This window comes from Telmatherina bonti (genome assembly GCF_933228915.1).
Source record: "Telmatherina bonti genome assembly, chromosome: 23".
In the NCBI taxonomy this organism is placed as follows: Eukaryota; Metazoa; Chordata; class Actinopteri; order Atheriniformes; family Telmatherinidae; genus Telmatherina; species Telmatherina bonti.
In genome coordinates this window covers 21,313,152-21,339,902 of record NC_136632.1, presented here as the reverse complement: position 1 = coordinate 21,339,902, position 26,751 = coordinate 21,313,152, and the positions used below count along the sequence as shown (strand labels likewise).

The window sequence follows — 26,751 nt, the reverse complement described above, 5'->3', positions numbered from 1 at the left end:
CTGGCTGTTTTCCTGTTCCCATAGTGCAAATACATAACTGATTATGTAACTACAGTAATTTATCTAAGCATTTTACTTAAAGGGTTTTTAATAACATTTAATTTAAAAAAAAAGTATATTTATTTTTATGTTTCAAACTAATCTTAAACTTTTAAAGTCAAAATGACAAAAAAATGGTGTCAAATCCATTTTTTTTTTTTTTTACTGTATGGCTCTGCATTTCTAAGCAGTATGCATAGGTCATCAATAAAAGCAACACTTGAAACATTTACTCTATAAACAAAGGGTAGCAAGTTACCTCACAGCTGCTACAATATGCATGACGTATGTCTCGGCAGATCAGATGACCAACTCCACCGATCGAGATCAGCACAAATCGTTTCATTCTGGGAAAGCATTGCAAACAAACCAGCAGGGAGATTAAATCAAACACTGACCTCAAAGAGCTCTAATCTCTTCCTTTGTTTCCCTTCGCATCATTCTCCTCATTATTTTTGTTTTGCTCACTTTTTGTTGAGCCCAGGCTTAAAGCTGGCAGGGCAATAGAAGAATTATGTGAAGGTGGGGAGATTAAGAGAAGGTTGGTGAGGATTTCTAAGGTGATCTGATCTCACTTTGATCCATTTCACAGCTTGTTATTAGTGCTCAGACCAACACGAGGGAACGAATTGCTTGTGAGGCACAAAAGCTTCATTGAGGTTACATCAAAGGTAGGTTGGAAGCACGGGGGCAGTAACATCCAAGCACGGGCTTCCAGGAAAGACTTGAAGCTGCAGTTCAGCTTTTCTACCATCGGGTGGCGACCTTGAGTCACTGGACTCTATGAGCCTCTGAGATCCATGAATCATGTTTAAGAGCAGCAATTCCCTCTTTGGCTGCATTTATCCTCTTTGGAGAGTGCACAGCTGAAAAATGGCAGCCTCCTCCTCTGACATCTTAAGTGCATCTGCTCCAGCACCACCTGCACCTTGAAGCACAGCAAAACGCAGAGAGCGGAGACCGCACTGGACTTGTTCAAACAAAAGAGCAGAGCAGGAGAGCGGTAGCATGTTATGCTTTGTGGATGGTGGTGTGCGTGTCCTGTCCAAGAAACATACGAGGCTGATGAACTGGTTGTGAAAGACCGGCGTTCTCTACTTGCTCCACTCTGCCATGCAGACACATCGACACACAATACGACCTAGTGTTTCGGCTGAGCGAATTACAATAAGGTGCTCTGCTAGACGATACATTGATCCTACACATCTGTGGAAACAAGTGATCAGCTGTCACCTCGAATGATTCATGATGAAGTTAATTAAATGAGCGCCTCTCTGCAGCTTAGCTGGCATTACAGTGTGACTGCTTTGAAAACTGAGAGGGTAGTTCCTCACATGACATTCTTGTGACAGTACAATAAGGCCTTGTTTGACTGGAGGGCACCGAAAGCTGCTGCCAGGGATTGCTTTGCTCCCCTGTTTGATCATAACAACTCTTCTTCCACCTCTCTTTGCATCCTCGTTGCCTGGTAAAGTTTGCAAGGCCTGGTTTGTCCTCATCCTCATGGGGATTTTAAAGCCAGGTGGAGATATTCTGTCAATTTGATCAAGTCTGTCATGGGTTGTAAAAAAAAAACAAAAAAAAAACAGCGGGGGTAAAAACACCTGCAGTAACAATGATCAAATCAGCTGGTGAACTGGAGGGCTGGCATGGACGCCCCCTCGCATTCCTCTGAACTGCAGCTCTCCTGGCAGGACATAGACAACTGATGTAAGTTCAGAGAAAAGAAAAACGATGTTCATATGAAGGAGGCGCTCAGAAAGCGTCTCAGGCATGCGGCCATTTCCCCCAAATTCCAAGCAGGATTGTAAATTCTCTGAAAAATATTTTATTAAACATTCACTAAACCAGAAAGAAAACATCAATCAAAAAGGCTGCTACATTTCAGTCATCCAAAAGCACAACTTCCTGTCGCTGCCGACCACACACAGCGGCAGCATCCGGTGCCAACTCAGGCCAGACCCCACTGGGGCCGATCCGATCATCACGGGCTGCAACGACAAGAGTCATTCATGAGCTGCAAGGAGCTTAGAAAAGATCCCAATCTGGACTTTGATGAGATCACACTGACCTGTGGGTGGCCGAGATGGTGGATAAGCAACTGAGTACTGATCTTTCCTGGACATCCAGTGGTGGCAAAGAGGTTTTCGTTGGCCCGAGACCACCTGAAGAGAAGAACATCTTTATGAGGGGTCAGCTTTGAATTATATGAAGGAATAAAGAAGTTGGGATCAAGGCCCCTCGTCATAAATCTGCATTATTTCTCCTAATATACAGCAGTGACAACATGTATTAGCAGTTTTCTGACAACTTATTCACCTGAACAGTCGAGCTTTGTCTTTATGTGCGGGTCTTTTCTCTTGTGGATAACTGGAAACCAATAAAACGTGAATTCAGTGCATCTCACATCGAGACATAAAACTGCACTAGAGCTAAGTATTTTGCCAACCTGGAGCGGGTTATGTCCCAGATCAGCCAGTCATTGCCTGCCACGGCACCCACTTTGATGGTGTTGGTGAGGCACCAGTCGGCCGACATGAGCGTTCCAGAGTCCAGTGATAAGATGGCCTGCTGGGCAACCAAGTCGTAAAAACGGATCGTTCCCTTCTTCTCCGCCACCATTAACTAAAAACATAAGAGATAAACTTTAATGGAAAGCTGAACAAAGAAAGCAAAGATAGAGAGGATGTTTGACACCAACAAGTATCAAAAAGTTAAATTACACACTATTCGCACTTTGTTAAAAACTGGACAATGCATAAGATGAGGTATGAAGTCAAATATTGTATTGGTTGTGGAAGCAGCTGACAATGTCTGTTTTCTTTATGCTGAAGCTTGTTGAACAGTTAGTTTCTCAAGCCGGGATTCTGTTATGCAGTGGTTTCTGAACTTTTTCTGCAGGGCCTTCTTTTCATCGACGACCTCCCTCCCATCACAGCAGGGACCGATATGCTCCATCATAGTTTGTTCTCTCTCTTTTTTTTTTTATTACTTGAAGTCTCTTTTGTGTATTTATCATCATTTCATATGAGTACTTTTACGAATTCATCCAGTGTAAAAACTCCCAAGTTTTATTCAGCCTCGCCGCGCCCCCCGTGATCACTCTGGGCCCCCCATGAGGGGCCCGCCCCCCAGTTTAGGAACCACTGCTTTAACATTTTAAGTCGGCATCAGAGCATCATAGTTCAAATCAATACAATGATGTATGTGACTGGCATTTTCACAAGATTTTTAGGATGTTATTTTAAGATTTAATGCAGAAGCAATCAGAAGTGAGTCACTGAGTGTAAGACTTTGAACACTTTCAGCTACTTATGGCTAAAGGGAACATGTGACCACCACAAGAAGAAACCATGAGTTCCGACAGATGTAACACTTGAAAAATCTGTGCTGCCATTTAGGGGTAGTAACGTCTGGACCCTGGTGCCAGCTGTATGAATAAATACACCATCCCATCTTCAAAACTAACTTATTGCCAACCAAACCTGTTCTCACAGCTGGTCAAGCAATTACATGTACGTCCGCCGCTCTGTGCCCTTTACATCTACCCAGCTTTTGTGTTAATTTATTCTCCTTATATATGTTGTCACATGCTATACGTGATTGCCTATGTGTGTATTCAAAGGCAGCACTCTTTGTATGCTCACTGTGCAGTTAAATTTTAGGTAACTTTAATGTTTGTGTTGTTTCATGTATTTTAATTTTACGCTCCAACCTCATGCACATAAAATATGTAATTTAATCCTAAAAAGAAATCCTGAAATTTTTGGTATTTAAAAGATTTTTTGTGGACCAGCTTTTTTACTTGACTTCTTTTCCCCCCTAACTTTATTCTTATTGGGTATATGAAACAAGAAAATAACATCACTAACCCAAATATAGACACAAGCAGAAAAAACAACAAAAGAGCAGTGTCATAAGGGCATAATCTACCTTGTAAATTTTAATTATTCAGACTTTAAAGTCTATCTTGCTCATTACAGATTCATGCACAGGACTACCTGTATTTATACACCTGCACAAAATATATGCATATATATATATATATATATATATATGCATATATATATATATATATATGCATATATATATATATATATATATATATATATGCATATATATATATATATATATGCATATATATATATATATATATATATACATATATATATATATATATATGCATATATATATATATATATACATATATATATATATATATATGCATATATATATGCATATATATATGCATATATATATATGCATATATATATACATATATATATATATATATATGCATATATATATGCATATATATATATGCATATATATATGCATATATATATATGCATATATATATGCATATATATATATGCATATATATATATGCATATATATATATGCATATATATATATGCATATATATATATATATATATATATGCATATATATATATATATATATATGCATATATATATGCATATATATATATATATATATATATGCATATATATATATATGCATATATATATATATATATATATATGCATATATATATATATATATATGCATATATATATATATATATATATATATATATATATATATATATATATATATATATATATATATATATATATATATGCATATATATATATATATATATATATATATATGCATATATATATATATGCATATATATATATATATATATATATATATATATGCATATATATATATATATATATATATATATATGCATATATATATATATATATATATATATATATATATATATATATATATATATATATATGCATATATATATATATATATATATATTTTGTGCAGGTGTATAAATACAGGTAGTCCTGTGCATGAATCTGTAATGAGCAAGAGATATATATATATATATATATATATACATACATACATACATACATACACACACACACTTTTCACAAAAAGTTAGGGATATTCAGCTTTTGGGTGAAATTTCACAACAAGCCTAAAATGCATTCAAACCTGTACAGGTGAACTTAATGTGATCTTCTCTAAGCTTTTAAATGCACATGTCCAACTGTTAAATGTTTCAATAAATTTTGCACAAGTTGCTGTTCTCTAACAAGGAGCTTAACGGCAAAAATCACGGCAGGTGTGTGATCCTTGAATTGACCAATAAATGTCCTGGTTCAATTAGAGCTGGTGTTTAAACATTTGTCCTCATCATGCTGTTCACATTTTGACATCATGAGACCAAGACGACACCTAACAATGGAACAACAGTCCCTTGCCATTGCGATGCTTCAAACAGGACGTTCTCAGACAGAAGTGGCCACTGAGCTTGGAGTGTCACAGAGTGTCATCAGCAGGTTGCAACAGAGATATGGAGAGACTGGAAGAGTCACAGAAAGGCCTAGAAGTGGACGTCCTTTGGCCACATCCCGTGCTGATGACCGCTACATTGTGAACACTGCCCTGAGAAACCGGATGATGAATGCCACTCAACTCCAGGCACGTTTAAGAGAGGTGAGAGGCACCCAAGTGTCACGTCAGACCATTCGAAACCGTTTACATCAGCGTGGTCTGCGTGCTAGACGACCTGCACGGGTACCTGACCACACCACCAGGCACAGGCATCATCGTCTTGCATGGGCCAGGGAGCATTTACGCTGGACGAGGAACCAGTGGGCCTCAGTGCTGTTCTCTGATGAAAGTCGATTCACACTGAGCAGAAATGATGGCCGGCAACGATGTTGGAGACGTCAGGGAGAGCGCTATGCATCAGCCACTGTTGTCACCAGGCGAGCTTTTGGTGGTGGCGGTGTTACAGTGTGGGCAGGGGTGTCCACTTGGTACAGAACTGCCCTACACTTTGTGAATGGTACAGTGACAAGCCCATACTACCTGAACAACATCATTAATCCAGTGATTGTGCCCCTACATGAACAGCACAGGCCTAATTTCATCTTCATGGATGACCATGCTCCTGCTCATCGAGGCCGCATCATCAGGGAACGGCTGTTGGAGACTGGTGTACCTCAAATGGAATGGCCTGCACTCTCTCCAGACCTGAATCCCATTGAAAACCTGTGGGATCAGCTGAGCCGTCGTGTAGAGGCTCGAAACCCTGCACCCCAGAACCTCAATGACCTGAGGGCTTCCCTTCAAGAAGAGTGGGATGCCATGCCTCAGCAGGCAATAAGTTGCCTTGTGAACAACATGAGACGTCGTTGTCAAGCTGTAATTGATGCTCAAGGGCACATGACCAGATATTGAGACGTTCAAATTTTTTGTTGTGGTGTAACTACCATTGTTGTTACCTTTTGTGTTGAATGAATTTTTTGAGATGAGGAAATCAGTAGTGCATCCTTCTACTTAAATGTCTTACTTTTATGTTTTTATATGACTGTAGCATGAACATATTGCATTTTCCATAAATTTCACCTGAAAGCCAAATATCCCTAACTTTTTGTGAGTAGTGTATATACATATACACACATATACACACACACATATACACATATACATATATACATATACACACATATATATATATATACATATATACACACATATATATATATATACATATATACACACATATATATATATATACATATATACACACATATATATATATATATATATATATATATATATATATATATATATATATATATATATATACACATATACATACATACATACATACATACATATATTCACCTTACTGGACTGCCGGTCTTTGGACTAGACCCTTGCTGATGTAACAGTACAGTTTTTGTTGCAGTATCATCTACTGGAGGTGTGTTTTTTGTCACATCTTTATCCTTTTCCTGAGATTTAGGTGAATTGTAGGGATACTATTTTTTTTATTTTTTATTTTTTTACACCCATCCTCCCTTGTGTAATCTTTTCCTCAATCTGCATAAAAAGTTGCGCCGCTTTGTGACTTCTGCCTCAGTCTGCCTGATCTCGTTTATGTCACATGTACGTTGTCTAAATCTTGGACGTGTTGTACTGCAAGTAATGTCGTTGTGCCGGGTCGCAGGCTCAAAGACTAATTAAAGCCGATTCTGATTCTGGTCATTCTGGAGTACAAAGATTAAGTTGCACTTGTCTGAAATAAGAGTTAACTGAATCCACATCATCCAAATATGACAAATTGTAGCTTTCCAATGGTGAAAACATATGTAGGTAGTTGGAAGGGAGACGGAGTAAAATGCATGTCATGTCTACGCGAACATGTGGTACCAGCAGATTTTACTCTTTATACAATATTGACTGACTAGTTTGACCTTTACTTTTATTGTTGATACCTTGTTATGTGTATTGTTATGACCTGCTAAGGGGCTCAGATTCAACTTAGCTGCTAGGCTAATTGTTTACATATTTACATTTGTGTGCTTGAACTTCAGTTCATTAATGTGCCATTTCTCACTTTGTATGGGAATAAATAGTCTTCCACGCACACGAGGAAACTGATAAAAGATGTTCAAGTTCTGGAGAGGCGGCTGAAAAGCAGCTGCAAGATTGATGATGTAACCAGGAGAAAGTACAAATGACAAGTCTGCAGAGCAACAATCATCAATTCAACCATTATGACGACGGTATCGGACATGGTTGATTTGTGCCGGTCAATACGGGGCATTCAGCCAATTCCATCATGAAGAACCTGCCAATAGTTTACACCCTTTATTCTGGTTATAATAAAGTTTATTTCACTACAATGCTTTCATAGTTAACAACAACTACAAATTCATTACTAAGCAGGGATCACCAAATCTGGACCTCTTGAATCACTGTCCTGCAGGTTTTCAATGTTTCCTAGTCAGGGGTGTTGGAGCAGGGACACAAAGGCCTGATTTGATGTCAACAAACATGAAGCATTTCTGTTGAACGCATCTGAAAATCCTGTTCCATTATCAGACAGAGCACAAACATTTTTAACAGGGAGGGGAAAATTACTATTCAAGTTGTTTATTGAATGAAAAACAATAGAGAAAAACATTGGAGCACATTATTTACCTGACTGTCTGTTGGACTGCTCAAAACAGCCCATCACATCTGCTTATTTTAGTGCTTCTGATACTGTGAATATGACTGCAGCACATCATGGTTGTTGAAAGTGAGATTTTTGCACTGATTGATCTGGATTAGTCAGATTGAGGTTAAATAAATCAGGAAAGCGCAGAGGATTTATTCAGACATGACACCAGAGGTTCCTTATGTTGTGATCTGTGCACTCACCAATGTGTTCTGCATTAACCAAAAGGAGAAAACCTTAAATGCCAATCTATTTGTTATTAGGCTCACTGCTCTTTATTCGGGGTGGGAATATCGAATTGAAAAATCAAATATCAGGATTTTTTGCTTCGCAATTTTAAAATAGATTTTTTGTTAAAAAAAAAAAAAAAATTTTAAAAATCTATTTTTTTTCCAAATAAATAAAACTAATTCATTATCAAATTTTTGTCATTTTTATTGATCTTTTTAATTCTCTTCTTGGGGATTATAGCAGCAAAATGATGGTCTGGCTAATGTGTTGTTTTTTCCACATTGAAATGAAGAAAAATGACAAGCAAAAGAAAGTTTTGTCCTTTTTAATGTTTTTAATCTACAAAAATCAGCAATTTTGAAGAACTGTGAGAACTGCAATTTAAATCGAATCGGCACCCAAAAAAATCGGGCTAAAATCAAATCGGGACAAATGCATATCATCACAGCCCTACACTTTATGCTACCAGACTCGCTTGTATAAGCAGGATGATTGTATACAAAAGTATTGAGCAAATCTGAAAGAGGTTAGGTTATCTCTAATAAGTCAGTGTTGGCACGGCTGACCTTCCTTTCTCAGAACAGGTGAGGTGGCAGCTCTCCATGTCAGATTTTAAAGCCATAACATGAATAAACTCACTGTTGTTCAACATAGCTCAGATTCAGTCAGAATAAATCTCTAAGACAATACCCTCCTACCTTATAGACCTCCTCTGGATGCCAGCACACGCTGACGCCAGGAGAGCGAAGTCTGAAAACAGCACTTTCATTTCCATCCAGGTCCCACACCCTGCAGACACACAGCAAGCAGAAAAGTTACCACCACCAAAACACGCCTGTTTCACATAGTTCGCTTGGAGTTTTTACTGGAGCTAACATGTTTTTATCAAGAGTATTGTGAGAATTCATCACAAAACCCCTTCAGCAGTCTTGATAAAACAGTAAATACGTTAAGGATTAATTCGGCTGAAATCCCCCAAATTAAAACCCACCGCCTCTTAATTAACAACAAAAACAGGGCTTGAGAGGAAGCAGCTAAAGATAGCATCAGATTTTTGAGCCTCCCTTGCGTTATTGCATAACACCTGAAACGATTCACCTTTAAAAAACCTTTTTGTTCACAGGGCTTCGTAACCGTGACAAATAACTTCATGACCCCGACAGGTTTGATCCCACAAGTTTTCTCGTTCAACCCAAAAAATCCTTCAAACAAAACATCTGAAAAAACAATTAAAGTCTCCGCTTGCAAGTCAATATAAGACTAAAATGGTTTTTGCAGCACACAGCGGTGGATCGCATTCAAGTTCATGTTGCTCCTAATTTATCAAACTCCTGCTGTTTGTGTTGTGTTGTGTGTGCAAATGATGGACAGAGGCTTCCTGTTTTTCCAGACAAAACGACTTTTTTTTCCCTTCCTCATATCTGGGCCTTTGGTTGAAAAGACAGCCTCACATTGTGTTCAGCGATCCAGAGAGCAAAACAGTTACCGTAATTCAAAGCAAAGGCAACTAAAGCAGACTTGAAGCCTATTCTGGTCACTTCAGACTACAACGCTGCCAACATATAGTAGCAACCAACATATAGTAGCAACCGATCCTCAGACACACCATGGCCGTAACAAACTGCTTGGATGCAGACAGCTGTAGCTCCCGCGACCTGGATCGATGGTTAAACATGTCAAAGCTAGAAGAACAAGGTGGGGATGGAGGAATGAGAGGGGGACTGCAAGTGTTTCTGGGAATATAAAACAAATGCTTGCAAGGCATGGGAAGGTGCTGACTGATGAGGTCATGCGATGTATAAAAAAAAAAAAAAAAAAGCCTGAAAAATACCTCAAAATACCATCTAAATGTCAAGTGCGGTGTTGGGGGGGGGGGGGGGATTAATGTTCTCAGCGGTGTGGTGTATGGGAGGATGTGCCCCTTTCTCAGATGAAGACTACAATAAACATTCAACTTTTCCTGCATCCCCTGCAGCAGCATAGAGCTCTGTCAAAACTCTGCTTCGTTCTGCGCGGACTTGGTGGAAGATGAGTGAGGCTGAGAAAAAAAACACCCCGACCACATGAGGAAAACAAGGACTAAACCCTGTTCTTTTCAGACTAATAGCCAAGCAGAGCTCAGTTGCACGCTACGCCACCTGCGGTCAAACTGTGGTCAACCACTCTGCCCTGCAAATGGAGAGCGCCGGCTCCCAAAAAAACACAAGACCTCTGCCGAATGAAGTGAAAGAAATGAGACACGAAAACACGCGCAACCGCGGCTGATAAAACACGGTAAATGCGTAAGACTACATCGAGCAACAACAGTCTGTTTCCATGTACAACAGAGTTGAAAAGGATATCCGAAGCCTGGTGTTGTTCTATCACAGTAAGAAAACAGCAGGGGAGAGCGTTACGGTTTCTCAGCGTTTCCCATAAGTGGAGGAAACGCCGTTAGCGTTGCGTGATCTGATCTCTCTTGTTGAGAGTAGAGTAAATAATCGAAGGTGGTTCTCTGGAGGGGGGAGAAACTGGAAGATTCAAACATTATAAAATCCCTCCCAGTGCCTTGCACGGTCATCCTGCTTTATGTGCACACTGCGGGCATCTAGGTTTGATTTCCTCTGTTTTGTAGGTAGATAGTTTTTTTTTGTTCACAGTTGGGTTGCATTTCTCTTTTAGAAGTGCTTTATGAACTGAACTAAATTCAGACAAGGTTAATTTTATTGGCATTTGAGGAAGAAAGGGTGAAGTTACAAGTTAAATTATAAGTTTAAGGCCAAAACTGCAAGAAGGAACATAAAATGTGATCAATTAGCAATCACACACAGCTCCACGAGAGGCTGAATCATTTATAGATGATGACCAGTCTCTTGTGTTTCTCAATCTATATCATAAAAATATTCAGAGGAAACAAAGAACAAAGTTGTAAATCATAAGGTAGCACTGCTTTACAGAGACACACAGTTTTATAGTAGAAATCTGAGCACAAATGCAAATAAAAAAAAAAGCTTTGTAGTCCAAATCTGGACCATCTGGCCTGTTATCAATTTAAAGGTTCACATCTGTGATGATGCTGGTGTGCTGCAGTGCATGTTAAGGGTAACCAGCACCTGCATGGAAGCCACAGCACAGCCATCCGATCAGAGAAGAACTTTCCTGCTTCACTGCTGATGTGTTATGAAACAAAAAACATGACCAGTAAACGGATAAAAATCCACCTTTTCTGACCGTCTTCAAATATGCAGCAGGCATCATGAGCATTTGATCTTCAAAATTCTCAGTTTCAACACGCCTTTGCACCATTTTGGATTAAATACAACATTAAACTAGTCTTTTACAGAAATTTTACGCAACAATGCACTTTAAGTCAATGGCTTTGTTACTCTAAGTAGTAAACAGGTAAATAAAATCCATGCCTTGTCACCTTATGAGTAGATCTATTATGGAAAACAAAGAAAATAGATTAGATATCACACAGCTGTGAGTGGTTTCTCTTGTGTAATATAGAGGACGAAGGGGAAGCAAGTGGATTATCACCGAGAACGGGGCAAAATGCTTTAAACCATATACATAATGCAGCGGTAGCAGGTGTGCGTTATCCTGAATTGAGCTGCGAACTCAGTCAACTCCAAATCCTCTCAGGGACCCTGCAGTGTGCCCTTGTGACCTCTAGGTGGCACATTCCCCCAGCAACTCCACCCTGCTCCATCTGTACTGACCCACTGAGCTGCATGAAGCCTGAGGAAGTGGAGTCTGGTTCCCCGCCTCGATGCTGCGGCGTCAGGTTGCGTGCTGGCAGCAGATGAGGTCCCTCAGCTGCAGGGGACAGTGATGACAAAACTAAGCAAGCTTATAGAGAGGGCGCTCGTGCCAAAGCCAACACAGTGACGACGAGGTCATGAGCCTATACATGCTGACATTAACCTCCCTCCCTTTCTGCGTGACCACTTCCCTCCTCTCACATCCAGCTTCAGTTTGTGTGGGCTGGCTGGAAGGTCTTCTCCAGTTAACTTGATCTATCCCTTGTTCCGACTCTGTCTTCCTCCTGCGTCCCATATTTTCTCAACATGACAGAATTTAAATCTTTCAACAGATGGAGCGCACTCCTGTTTTCTCTGGCTGGTCACAGGAGGGAGGGGAAAAGGGCAGGAGATGAGAGCGAAGGAGCCTTCTTCTACTCTTGTGATCCCAGACGTGGACAATCATCATGTTGAAGCATGTTAAAGTGTTTCGTCATGACAAACTATTAAATTATTTGAAAAAAAAAAATTAAATAAAGTGAAGCTTTGGAAGCTGTTTGCTGTGGTTTCAGTTCAATATGCATGAACTGGAAGTGAAAAATCAGAAAACTATCATTTTTAGGAAAATAATTCTGATAAGACATTTTACAATGAATGGAGTTGTTTTAAAAAGAAATCCCAGTAAATGTCACAACAGAGGTGCAAATACTTTTAGTTTTTTGTTTACTTATTACTGAAAAACCATTCAGAAATGTGGTTAAAATGCTATAAAAGCGCCAACAATTTCTTTTGTATCAATTTTCTTGGATATACATTACATTGTTTCCTTAATTTTAAAGGGGTGCTATTATGGTATTTGGAGTTTTCTGAGCTTTCTACAGTGTTGAATCCTCATCAGACATGTGAACGGCACTGTTTTTTTATCACCTAAACGCATGTTTGAGTTTGAGTTCCAGCACTCTCTCCGTTTGGTTTCCATGGCGAGGAAAAACACGTCGCTTTAGAGAGTTTTTTCTACTTGGAAATCCTTGTGACGTCCCGGGGGATAAGGTTCGGTGACTGGTTACCTTCTACTGGTTAACAAGGGCATGTACAAATACATCAGGCAGGTGGAAAACGTGGGATAAAGTTATTTCCAACGATGGCTGGTGAGTTTACCAAAGAGAGACATCCTGCTGCATTCGTTGCTGTGGGTTGCTGTTTTCCACTTCGTTTTCAGGCTCTGATTCAGGTTCCAACATGTAGGGCTGTATGCTATGTGTTGATATTGTATTTTGTTTTTTTATTGAGTTCATATTAGCCTAATCCTTCGGTTTATGAGATGTTACAATGACGGCGAAAGCAGTTGTGATGCGCGCTCCCGATGCAGGGCAGTGGCGGCTGATCAATCAGTGGCAACTTATATCTGGCGGGAGGCGGGGCTTAATGCGGAAGAGTCTCAATCCACTTGTTTTGCCCGCAGGCTGATCTGACAGCCTAGGGAGAGGGTCGGTCTGAAGTAAATAAAGCGATTTGTGACAATAACTCGATCAATCCCAGCCCTTCTGGTCTCAGAAATAAAAATAAATTAGCCTGAAATGCACAGAATAGTTTCACTTTAACTAAAAACATTTTTAAAAAACTGACTGGATTGGCTGGGCTAGAGTGTAAAAGTAGTCAATCAGAGAAGGAAGGAGTGCTCTTTAATCTTCTTCTGTGCCCATAATGTTGACTCAGTAGACATTCTGTTGTTGCAGCCCATGGTATATTTGATACAGATTGAGAAATTTGGCATCACTTTATTATAAAAGCTTTGCTCAAACACAACCCCTACTGCCCCCTAAAGGTTGGGATATACTTGACGCTTGCGTACGTGTCAACATTCAGCTAAGTCGGTAAATATTTGCTACAAACAACCTTCAATACGAGAGGTCACCACTAGGGGGAGTATACAGCACTAGGATTCTGAACTAGTGAAAAGGTCAATCCACTTGTAACGGTGTACTTCTGTGGAATTGCGGTAAACAACAGTTTACAAATCTGTTGCTAATGAGTGTTTGTCAATCTACAACAGGAAGGAACTATAAAAAAAAAAACCTTGTCCGTTGTGAACAAGGTTCGAGAGGTGATCTGCAAAACTATTTGCCATGATATTTACCTCTGATCTTGTGTTCACGCTGTTGTTCACAACCATAGACCGTATATGAAAGGTGGACAGAGCCTCCAGCGGTGGTTAAAAGTGAAACCTATGTGGAAGTGCATAAAACTGCAGTTCCCCTTCATCCACTAGGGGCTGCAAAACAGAGTGAATCCCCATAGACTCCCATGTTAAAAAGACCTTCACAGCAGAAATAAACATGTTTACAGCCTGGTTCAAGAATTCATTTTCAGTTTAATAGGTCAGGTTTACCTTCATGACAACTGTGGGGGGAGTGAATTTTTTCTCACTAGTTAAAAAGTAATGTAATCTCGAAGTTCAGCATATTTAGGGGCGTGTCCTTTTGATTGACAGGTACCCCACCTCCCGCTTCAAGTAAAAAGAACGTAGAACAACTGCGGTTTAGCTGATTTACAACGGAACATAGCTTTAGCCCGCTTACCTCTGTTAGCTGGTTAGTTCCTGTTAGCTCTGGGTTAGCTCGGTAAACTCTTACAGGCAGCTTGGAGTTCGCTCGATGTCAATCATCCACCATGACGCTCACAGCCCCCCCTCTCAGCTCCACCTCTTTGCCCATATTTGTATTTTCCGGGCGAGACAACACACATGCCTCTGCCAAGATGGCGATGGTAGGAACCGCCCTTCTGAAGAGCTTCAATTCAGCTCTTCAGAAACCTATGGGTGACGTCACGGAGGCTACGTCCATCTTTTTATATACAGTCTATATGCACAACTCAATATTTCCCCTCTCGCATGCAACATGTTACCAGGTGTCAACATGTGCAGCTTACGTGCCAAAGGTACAGAGAAGGCGTGGGCGTCATGATGTGTAGTGGACGCGGTGCCAGAAGCAAGTAAATTCCAGGCCCAATAGATACCAGAAATCACAAGGTTTAACGAATAATTTTGACACACCACATGGTAATCAATACTGTTCATTTTCTTTTTTTAACAGGGACAAATCAAGACGTCATTTTCAAAAAATATTACTTGCCTACCTATTTTTAAAAAAATAATATATAGGAATTTAGTTGACGTCGTAAATCGTAACGTCAACTAATTTGGCATCCATCTTCCATCGAAGCTGTACTGTCGCTTCTCTCTTCAGCTGCTAAAGTCAGTCGTATTACAACTCTTGCCCTTTCCTTTTCTCTCTCATTCTTCGGTGTCTTCTTGTATTTCTTTGCTGAATCAACTATGGTGCGTGTTCAAAACCACTGGCATGTTTATATCTGCTTGTGACGACATGCGTAAAGTGAAACTGGGCTGCAACTTCATGCAAAGTACCGCAAGAAAAACATAGCTAATTTGCTCAGCACAACAGCGAGACCACGATTCTGCTTGCTACAGGACAAGTAAAAAAGTGAAGTTCGGTTTCTTTGTGTTACCTCAGTAATGCCTAACAGTATCAGTATTTGTTGGGAGTTGTATTTTTGACTCTCTTACAGCTCAATGTTAAAATCTTAAGATAATCACTTCAAGAATTTATTCATTTACTGAGCATGTTTGAGGCAGAGGTTCCTGAACTCCAGCATGCTCCAAGTTTTATTGGCAAAAATGCCAAATCAGACTTGAAATAGATGTATTTCAAGAAACAAATGCTAAGCTAAATGGATCACGAAGGATAAGAGAAATGGCTGAAACAGCTAGTTAATGCATGAAACTCAGCAGTTCAAAACGAGGAGCCACATGGCTAAACCCAGTTCGTACTGATCAACTGAAGCGCTGCAGACTGAGAAGCACTGGTACAGCTGCTGTCCCAGCTCTGACCCTTTCTACTGACACACTTTTTCCCTCCGCTAGTCTTAATTGAAAAGGAAAATTTGGGAAGCTTGTTTCCCCTAAGAGGGGAAAATCTTTCTGCAGCTAATTGGATTTCCATATTTAACCAATTAGCTAGAAAAGCTACAAAGCAGCTCTGTGCTTATGCACAGTCACACTGGAGCATGTTGTGCTTAGCGTCATGTTTCACTGTGGAAACACTGTCAAGACTTTCTGCACCATTAACAGAGAACAGAACAGAAAATCAGAAGCTGGGAACGAACACACACACACACACACACACACACACACACACACACACACACACACACACACACACACACACACACACACACACACACACACACACACATAAACACACAGAAATAAAACAGTATGGACCTGCAAGTGTGGTCATCACTGACGGAAGCAATTTGTTTCCCCTCCGTGGGCTCAAACACCAAATGGTTAATGTAGCTGGTGTGACCTTCCATCACCTGGGCAGTGGTACAGAAAACACAATCAGCAAACAAAAAGCAGAATAGATATCATCCAATGAATGAATGTTTTCAAGCAAATATTGCTCCACTGTGCTGGCCTGTGTGTGCGGCTACATTTCCTGTAGCACTAAGTACCAAATGTCAGCGCTAAGTACAGAATGCCTGATGCCAAATGACAAGCACAGTTCTGCCCAATGTGCTCCAGATGTTGCACTACCTTGACTTCATGCGTATCCTGAAGATCAGAAGTCAGCAGGCGGAGCTTTCTGTCAGCTGCTGCGGTGCACAATCTGCAACAAGACGACAATGAAAAGAAAGAGAAGAAGGAACAATAAACAAGGAGGGAACATGAAAACACACCAGTGACAGATGAAATCTCTCTTAGCATGCATTCCTGCAACTGCGTAGACTGACACCTCTGGATAAGAGTACGTGTGTGGCAGAAACTTGAAATCTGATCAGTAGAAACGCTGCCAGGGAGATTCTAATTGCGAGCGAAGATAAACACGAAGGAAAACAAGATTGCTCACGCCATTTACGCACGGCTTTGTTAAAAAAAAAAAAAAAAAAACCTGTGCAGTCAGGCAGAGGACTTTCCCCTCTAATCAGCCCCCGCATATACCAGCGCCTGCAATTATTCACACAATTATACTAACTCACTTATGACAGGAAAAACACACACGTATCACCAGAATAAACAGACAGCGGTTCACACATTTTCAGTCGCAGGTCCAGATGGATTTGGCATGATGTCACTAAAAACAGCCTTAACACACATCAGGGTTTTACTGCTGCAGTGGACTCCATTGTATGAGGACAGGCTCTCTAACCCAACTAACTACTGTGTGTTTTAAAGCAAAAAAAAAGCAGACATCTCTTTTTCAATTTTGTTTTCCTTCGATTTAACTTCAACACATTTTATTTAAAAATTCAACAAGGTGTTTGCTCCATATTGACATGAAGCATCACACAGCTACAGTTCATGGACGATGATAATGTCCCGTTCCACCACATCTCAAAGCTGCTCTGCTGCTGGGTGGCCAACTCCGGTCCTAGAGAGCTGCAGTCCTGCACGTGTTAGTAGTTTCCCTGCTGCAACACACCTGACTCAAATCAATGGTAATAAGAAGACTTGTGCAGAGCTTGACATCAAACTCTGCACAAGTCTGCTAGTTAAGTCTGATGGGCATCAGGTGTGTTGCAGCAGGGAAACTCCCAAAACGTGCAAGACTGCGGCTTTCGAGGACCAGAGTTGGCCACGTCTCCTCTAGTGGATTAGGATCTGGCGACTGTGGAGGCCGATGGAGTACAGTAGGCTCATCGTCAAGTTTAAGGAAGCAGTTGGAGATGATCTGAGCTTTGTGAGATGGAAGATTTTACACTGTGGTCATTTTGGGATGGATGTCGTCAGCAATACTCGGGTAGACTGAGGTGTATTAGTTATACTCAGTTGGTACAAATGGCCCAAAGTACATATCCCTCACACCATCACACTAACACATGCCTCAACCATTCATACAAGGCAGGATGGATCCATGTTTTCATGATGTTTTGACCCTGTTCTGACCCACTATCTAAATGTGAAGCTGAAATGGAAACTGATCAGATTAGGCAACTATTTCCATTTCCCAGTTTCCTGATCTCAGCTGACACGATCAAAACTGTCTGCTACAGGTTGGACATCCTGTGTGTTCAGAGATGCTACTCTGCATATCTTAATTGTTATGAGCTGTTAGTTGACTTCCAGTTTTCTGTAATTTCCAACCAGTCTGCCCATTCTCCTCTGGCAACAACGGACATTTTCTCCAAGACAGCTGCTGCTTACATATTGACAAGCAAACTGTTGTTCCTAATGAAGTGGCTAGTGAGTGTGTATTCCAGGGTTGCAATCCAGCAGGTTTTCCATGTATTACTCCTTCCACACACCGGAATCAAACTAAATGGATCCAACAGCTGGTCAAGTTCTGCACAATGACTCCTTAATTTGAATCGGCTGTGTTGGAGCAGGGATACATGGAGAAACTTTCTGGTGTGTTCTTACTCTGGCACTCAAACATTTTCCTTTGTATGATTTACGGTTTAAAACATAAAAACACCAGCTAATTATTTAACCATTCTGAGTCCTCTTCATACTTTCTTCTGATTGGCCAGCTTCTGGAAGGATGCCAACACAAGCGCCTCATATTTGACAGCTCTTACAGGAGCTGCTCAAAGTCAACAACCATTAACAGCTACATTTTACACATCCTTGTCTATTCTTGGTGTCCCTCAAAGCAACAGCAAACCTTTGCTCCCATCCAACAAGCAATGCAGGTCAAGGTTGGTGAAAAACATTTTATAAATCTTAGTTTTGGTTTGGATTTATTTCTGCTTGTATTGTATTTGTTGTCGCTATAAAATGGTTTGTGTTACAACAGTAATAAATAATGTTTCAAAATAAAGTAGAAGTGGCGGTATAGGCGGAACTACAGCCATGAGTTATAGTCCCTCTTCTAACATTATTTGATCCTAAATTCGAAGGACTCTACCTCAGCTTGAGAAGGATATGGTTTTAAAGGCCATTCAGCATCACAGGCCATCACAGGCCATCACAGGCTTTGAGAAGCATGCTGCGTACACTTTGTTGTCCCTCTGTGCTATGAACAGATGACCACTTCTGGAAAATAAAATGAAAAGAAAAAAAAAGAGGAAAAGAAAAAGGAAGAAACTAATTTCAAAAGAGAAAATTTCATGTTGCTCTTTTCTCTTTTGTAATAAGAATTCACTAAAGATAAAACACGAGTAAAGTTCTTATGTTGATGGATAACCTATTGAAAGAGGATAGATGATTAATGGATGGATGGATGGATGGATGCATGATAACGGATGGATAGAATGATGGACAAATGATGGATGGATGATAGATGAATGATGAAGGAAGACCAACAGATTTTTAATGGATGATGAAAGACTGATAACTGGTTGGTTGGTGGAATGGATGGATGGATGGATGGATGCATGATAAAGGATGGATAGAAGAATGGACAAATGATGGATGGATCATAGATGAATGATGAAGGAAGACCAACAGATTTTTAATGGATAATGAAAGACTGATAACTGGTTGGTTGGATGGTTGCATGATAAAGGATGGATAGAAGAATTGACAAATGATGGATGGATCATAGATGAATGATGAAGGAAGACTGATGGATAGATTTATAATGGATGATGAAAGACTGATAACTGGTTGGTTGGATGGTTGGATGGATGGATGGATGGATGGATAGATGGCTGAACAAATGATGGATGGATCATAGATGAATGATGAGAGAAGACTGATGGAAAGATAGACTGATAACTGGTTGGATGGATGGATGGACATGCTAAGTGATAGTGTTACATAATAAAGCTCCCATACTGTGCTACCGTTTGGGTCACAGGTATTACGCTGAGAGTCTTTAACCTCACTCTGTACATCACAAACATGCTTGTGCAGATTCTGAAATGTTTACTTCAGTTTTGTGTCTTCAGCAAATGACAAATGGTGGTCCTAATTTACTATGTTTGATTTTACGCTGTCTGCCCGGAAAAAACATCCAGTTGGGCTTGAAAAAGCCTTAGAAATGACCCTACTACTCGTTTACAGTGTGAGGCCCACAGGAAATACAGGATACGAGGGTCAGGGATATGAAGTTGTTACTTTCCTCCACCAGGCATCTACAAGGATCCAACTATGACGTCTGTTCTGCGTTAACTGCTTCATATATGTTAAAGGAATATCATTTACAGATCACTGTTGGTTCACATTTCCCTGGTAATCCACCTTGTAATTATATCTGTAGGAAACAATCCAAACCGTAAACTGCACTGTTCCTGGTTACCATCCCACTAAAGGCCTTTTCTTCGTGTCATCCTCATCATTTTCTCTCCTCTTTTTTTAATGTCATCTTTCTCAGAAAAGTCTGTTTTTCAGCGGACTGGCCACTGTATTTACTACTTGACAACCAAAGTTGAAAAATGAGTATGTGGAGTGGAAGTCTGTGGTTTCAATAGTCTTCAGACTGTTCTCAATACAAGCTGCTGCGGTGGCAGTTCGAGCCCCTGCTGCCCCTCTTCAAGCCCGTGAGAACGTTATACTTTTCCTGGAAGGCACAGCTACGTGCCGACTGAAGGGAGGGATGGAACCTGAGTGGGAAATCATCAGCGCAATAATATGTGCGCACGTCACAGGGCTGGCTCAACGGTCCTGTGGAGTAAACCACAGAAGGCCAGGAATTATCGCTGCCTTTCCTTTTCAATTACAGAAAGCCTAAACACCTCCAGGGGGACTGCAGAGCATTCCCAACCACTGCTCCAATTAGGCAGAAACTCTTTGCTTTCTAACAATCTTGAGTTGGGCTACTTCCCTCCAGTCCAAAGCCACCTGAAACAACTTGGCTCACATCCTGACAGCTGCAGTGTGACAGCAAGAAGTGGTGATGACTACTTTCACACAGCAGGACTGCTGTGCTTTCTTAGAAAAATTACCCTGTTATGTTAAAGACACAGATGTCAGGTTTCTAATGCGGAAGCAAAGCATGGCTTGACATCCTCTAATCCTACTACAACAGTCTGATGACTTCTTACATAACAAGAGGCACTTCGGCTGCAGACGTCCCACAGTACACAGAATCTTTCATTAAAAATAGACAGCACATCCAAAAAGGGCAAGGTACCTAAATTAGACGGGGCTCAGTGGGTGCAGGAAGGAAACATTTGTGGGAAACACTGAAGACTAACAATGGAATTAAGCTACTTTTGTTTTCCACTTTAGTTAGTGGTTGTTAAACTGCATTGCAGCAATTATGAGACAGAAATCTGGTCATAGCAAATTAATTCAACACTGTGTCAGATTAAGGAACAGCAGGATTTTAAACAAGCCATGTTTAACCTCCCAGGGAACCAAAATATGCTCCTGAACATGGGTCACATCAAACAACACGAGCTGTGGCAACATAGATAACCCAAACAGGGGAAAATAAAACTTTAGGCGCCTTATTTTTACCCAAACTAACTGAGATTGGAGATATTACTCTCCCTCAACCCTGAAAATTTTAAAGTCCAATGCACACGATGCTTTTAGACAGCTGAATAATTTCTACATCTGTACAGAATGAGGCGAAACATGATCATAACGCAGAATATCAGTTGCTTCATCTGCATTAGCAAATTGTTGTGTTGTTTGAAGGACTGAGAAGTACACAATGACAACGCTGTGCTTCCCTGGTGGGATCTTCCCAGTGGGGATCCCACCATAACTGGATTATCACTTCTAGATAGCTCATGGCATTTACGCCGTGGTTAATTTATTGTAAAGACTGTGATAATATGCATTTGTCCTGATTCAATTCGATTCTTGATTTTTTGGGTACTGAATCGATTTAAATTGAGATTCTCACAATTGTTTGAGATTGTTGATGTTTGCAGATTAAAAAATTTCTTGATTTCAATTAGGGGAAAAAAACAACACATTAGTCAGACCATCATTCTGCTGCTATAATGCCCAAGAAGACAAGTCAAAAGATAAATTAAAAAAAAATTAAAAATAACAAAAATTTTACAATGAACTTTTATTTGACGAAAAAAAAAAATCCATTTTAAAATTGTGATGCAAAAAATCCTGATATTAGATTTTTCAATTTGATTTTCCCACCCCTAGTAAAGACCTGTCAATATTCTCCCTTTCCTAACAAAATTCTGCCCGAACCACACTGGCAGATCAAAACATTTTGTGAAAACAACGCAACACAACATCTGCTTGTGTAGCGTTGTTTTTATTCTCTGCAAGTTGCAGAAACCAGAATGAGAACATAAGAGTATTTAGAGATCAAGACAAGAAAAAAAACCCACCATGGTGGAAAACTAACCAACTGTTGAGCAGCAATAGCCGAAGGTCTGCTTCTGGTGTTGTGTCAAGGTTGGCTCCCCTGTTGAGTCAGCCCCCCCTCCAGCGCCACCAAAACTCTGCTTTTGCCTGCCTGATAGACTGTAAACCAGTGTCTCTCAATCCTGCTCCCCACAAACTGTCCTGCATGTTTTAAACTTATCCCTACTCCAACACACCTGACCCTTATTCCAGAACTTCCTCGTTGAGTTCTTTGCAGCCGCCTGTTAACAAGCCATTCAGGAGTGCTAGAGGAGGGTTACCTCTAAAATGCATGGCAGTGGGTCCCAAGGGTCTGGACTAAGAAACACGTCTGCTGCTATAAACAACCAATTTGACTGAGAAGTTTAAAAATATCAAGATTCATTATTAAAAAGGTAACGACTAAGTGATATGAAATTCAGATTTGTTTTGAAATCCATCTTCCTTCTCAACATGAGGGAACAATATATATTATTTTCTTTGTACATAACAGTATTTGTTATTGTGAGCAACAACCATTTATTAGGAATATAAACATGAGTAAAGCCTTTTTCTGAGCAGGCAGTTTTTTCCCACGTGGATGGGGCTTTCAGCAGAGCTGGAAGGGGAACGGATCTCAGCAGGGAACCAGGCCTCGATACAATACCTGCATTTGTCTGGATTCACCATCAGAAGCGGCAAAAGTGTCTTTTGGAACATGCAACGAACCAAAAGGTACAAAATTATTTTAATACAAATAGTTTTTTTTTTTGGTCAATATCACTGTTTTTTGTAGATAGTTTGAAGCCAAAGTCAAGATTCTATATATTGCATGGCTTTATTCAGTAGTGCTTTGCTCTGTCATGTTTCCTTGCGCAGTTCAATGACCAGTGTAATATCATATTACATTTTCTACTGTTGTCAAAAAACAAACAAACAACTACTGTTATTATTGTGAAGGACACGACATTGCACACCCTTATGGAGTTAAACTGCCAGCCTGTAAAGCTGCCGATAAAAAGGAGCAGTGAAACATACATGCAGTGTGTTTCGCCACCTGCAAGATAACTACTAGCTTTGTACGCAAAAGTAAAGATAAATGCTCAAAAGCTGAATTAAATAACATGATGTAATGTAACACTGAAATGAAATGCCATTGTTGTATTTATATTTGTCATTTTACACGACTCGAGTTGGGTTCACGGTGCAACGTGACAGGTGGCGTTCACTGAACGTTGCATTATACAGATGGAAGAAATTTTTTAAAAAAGTCTTTTCTGATGGGATAGTTTCATTGTTCAAACATCGTTTTTCTTAAATAAATAATAACACAGCGTGAATATTATGTGTTTTTATTATCTGGAGGTTGTTTTTTACCTCATTTTAATCCCCAATCAGAAACAGATGATTCATATTATATTCTGATATTTAAAACCTTCAAACCACAACGGTGAGTCTTTTCTGTTTAAAGCTCTCATCTCATGACACACTTTAAGACACCGAGATAAGTATGTAAAATAATAATAAAACCAAGGCAGGAACTTCGAACAAGATTAGTAGTAAACCCAGCTGCAGCAGATTTTGTCAAATAAAATGGCTTCCTACATAAAAATTTGCTCTTACACCAACTTTCGCCTTTAATTGGACACTTTTAATCAAAATGTTTGTCTTAATACAATAACAGAGGAGCATTTGAGAAGCCCAAGTGCTCTTGTGGTTGATGTTACAGCAAAAATAAACTTGAACTGTTGTCCTGCACATGGATATCGTTTTCTTTTTGCCTGACACTGTTGAACAGCGGATACATACTGTGTGTGGGCCACATAACAGACCGACTACTTTGTTTTTTCTCCAACTATCAGTCCTCTCCGATGATTTCTTTGGTCCATTTTACTCATTTTAAACTTAGGAGATTGAATAACACATAATAACATAATAATATAGTATCCCGTTACTAATCAAAACACGTAAAATAACATCAAGCCAGAAGGCGATACCTGATCGTTGGTATCCTGTCCAGTCGAGACTCGGGGCTCCACGCCAGAGCATCAACACGTAATTCGTGATGAAAAGCTCGAAGAACATTGAACTCAACTCCTTCCACCTCCATATCTTCCTCCTGTGGGAACAAATTTACATTAATAGGAAAAAACACAACACATTGCAGTGGATAATTCAGGCTGTGTGAAGAAGCTGTATTTCTAACCTGGAAGAGACAAGTGCCCACCACCACAAACTGGTTTCCACCGTAGGCCAGGAGAGAGGCATGGGTACCTGAGCTGAAAGGGCTGAATTCTACCACATGGACGTAGTCCTCACACGCCACTGTGTAGCTGGGGCTACGAGTAGAGTCTTCCTGCATGTTGTGTGTACTTGTCACGCTGGCTTCAGATTAAAACTTTCACTGTAACACACCAGAATAGTGAAAAGTCAATTGGGTTGCCTAATAATGTCAAGTTCATCCTTGAACCTATTATAAAGTTCCCCAGTGGAAAGATCAGAATACATCTCATAGATCCCTAATCAACTGAGGTGCAGGGGATATTGTGAATTCTCTTAAATGTTGCTCAAAATGCTCCGCAACTATGTTTGTGTTGTGTTGTGTTGGCATCCTCCTGAAAGAGGTCGCTGCAAGTAGCCGAAGTGCTCTGCAGCGCTGCCGGATGAATGCTGAGATTAAATGTTGAACAGCGGAAAATTACTCTCACTGTTTCAGCTGGCGTGCCATCTCCTCAAAGTGGAAACGTTCCCATTCATATTAACATTTAGGCTACAGGTTTAATGAGTATTTATGTACTATCTCTGCTGCTGTGCCAAGCACTTTTTCAAGACTTAATATTTTTCATTTCAATGAAATCTTGGATTTTCTATTAATTGCTGTTTAGGGAAAATAAAGCTGGAGGCAACCGTCTTTCACTGCTCCAAATTACATTTTTCACACTCAATTTGGCTCACGTTGAAGTTGCTCCGATCCTTACAGCTGGCTTTTTTCCATTTTAGCTCTAAAGAAGCATACGAGCTTTGCCTCTGCCTATTTTGTTTTACTTGATTGTTTTTTTTTGGAAATGGACAAACTGATTGTGACTGATACAAACAAAACAAAATAAGCTAAATAAAAAACTATCTTTTAAACAACCAATTTACAACAATTCTATTTATTTTACTAACAGGGGTTGCAAATAGATCATATTAACTTGATTACTTTGCCTAATTATTTATGTCAAAGTCCTTTATTTTTCATGGCTGTGATGGGCATTTAATTCTTGCATATTAATACCAAAATTGTGTTTTGTTATCTTCTTTATTGTGTTACAACACTTCATTACATGAACTGCATTATTCATTTTGCTCATTAAGATAATTTTATATGGTCATTTGTAGGTTGAGCAGAACCCACTTATCCTCTTTGGTCTGCATATACAGAAAAATAAGGAATAAATGGCATCACTAAATAAAAACATGTGAAATTACTTTGAATGAAATCAGTCATTCACTGCAGGTTTTGGCCACGATTGGAAATAACCCCAAAACCATAATCACGTTACAATATTAGCTTGTTTTACGGATTTTTGTCGGTACAGACCACACAGGTTTTATGACACGGTCAAAACATTTCTAATAAACTATATTTGTAATGTTTATATAACCCAGACTTTTGACACAAACCACATGAGAAGCAAAACGTGACACAACTGTTAGCTTGTAATTAATCAAACAAAGGTTTATCTCGCTCATTTTAAACAAGTTTACACCCAAACGGAAGACTTACTAATTAATTCATACTAATGAGAATCTGTGTTCAGTCTGAATACCAACCAGACAAAGATACGTTACCAAATTATTTTTAAAGGAATCCTTGAATCAAACGCTGCGCGGGTTTTAGATGTTTTAATGCTCTTCCGGGTACGTCTCGGAATGTACCACTGCGTGAAAACGATGAAGGGGGGTTGGACAAACATAGAAAAAATAAACATTTAAAAAATTAACAGTATAAAGGCATATAACAGAAATATGTCATTTTAAATAACAATTTATAATAGTTTTAAACTCAGAGATTATACGTTTCTAAGTTTTAATGTATCGGAAAAAGTACTAAATTTTTCGGTGACAACCCGCTACCGTTTACTGAAAGTTGATTGGATGAAAGGCAGAACTCGTCATCGTCGATTTAAAATTGAAAAATAGTGTCGTGGAGTGGCTCTAAGTTGAATCCTGGGACAATATAAAAGGTTAGACATTTTTATATGTAAATATTTTCTATGACTCCACTTTGCTTATTTGTACACGTATAGATTGAGGTAATAAAGTGACGCCTTCATATATTAGCTTAATCTGAAAGTTGCTTGCCTTTCCCTGTAAGAATGGTGGTTTGTTTTCTATGATCGAAATGAAAGAAATGAACAAAATGAATTTAAATTACTGTTGAATTTGTTTTACATTTGTAC

The 26,751-nt window shown here is 39.6% G+C and overlaps 1 protein-coding gene across 1 annotated transcript; it reads right to left on the bottom strand.

Annotated features, from left to right (window-relative positions):
* Nucleotides 1–1,898: 1,898 nt before the first annotated feature.
* nup37 (nucleoporin 37) lies at nt 1,899–26,187 on the bottom strand. The gene is made up of 10 exons (XM_079263362.1): nt 26,141–26,187; nt 24,513–24,710; nt 24,304–24,425; nt 16,658–16,730; nt 16,343–16,437; nt 9,019–9,109; nt 2,489–2,664; nt 2,359–2,409; nt 2,111–2,204; nt 1,899–2,030 (listed from the first exon to the last, which is right to left on the bottom strand). Exons 2-10 carry the CDS (start codon nt 24,666–24,668, stop codon nt 1,917–1,919), a joined length of 972 nt encoding a protein of 323 aa, XP_079119488.1. The 5' UTR covers nt 24,669–24,710; nt 26,141–26,187; the 3' UTR covers nt 1,899–1,916.
* Between the last annotated feature and the right edge of the window lie 564 nt (nt 26,188–26,751).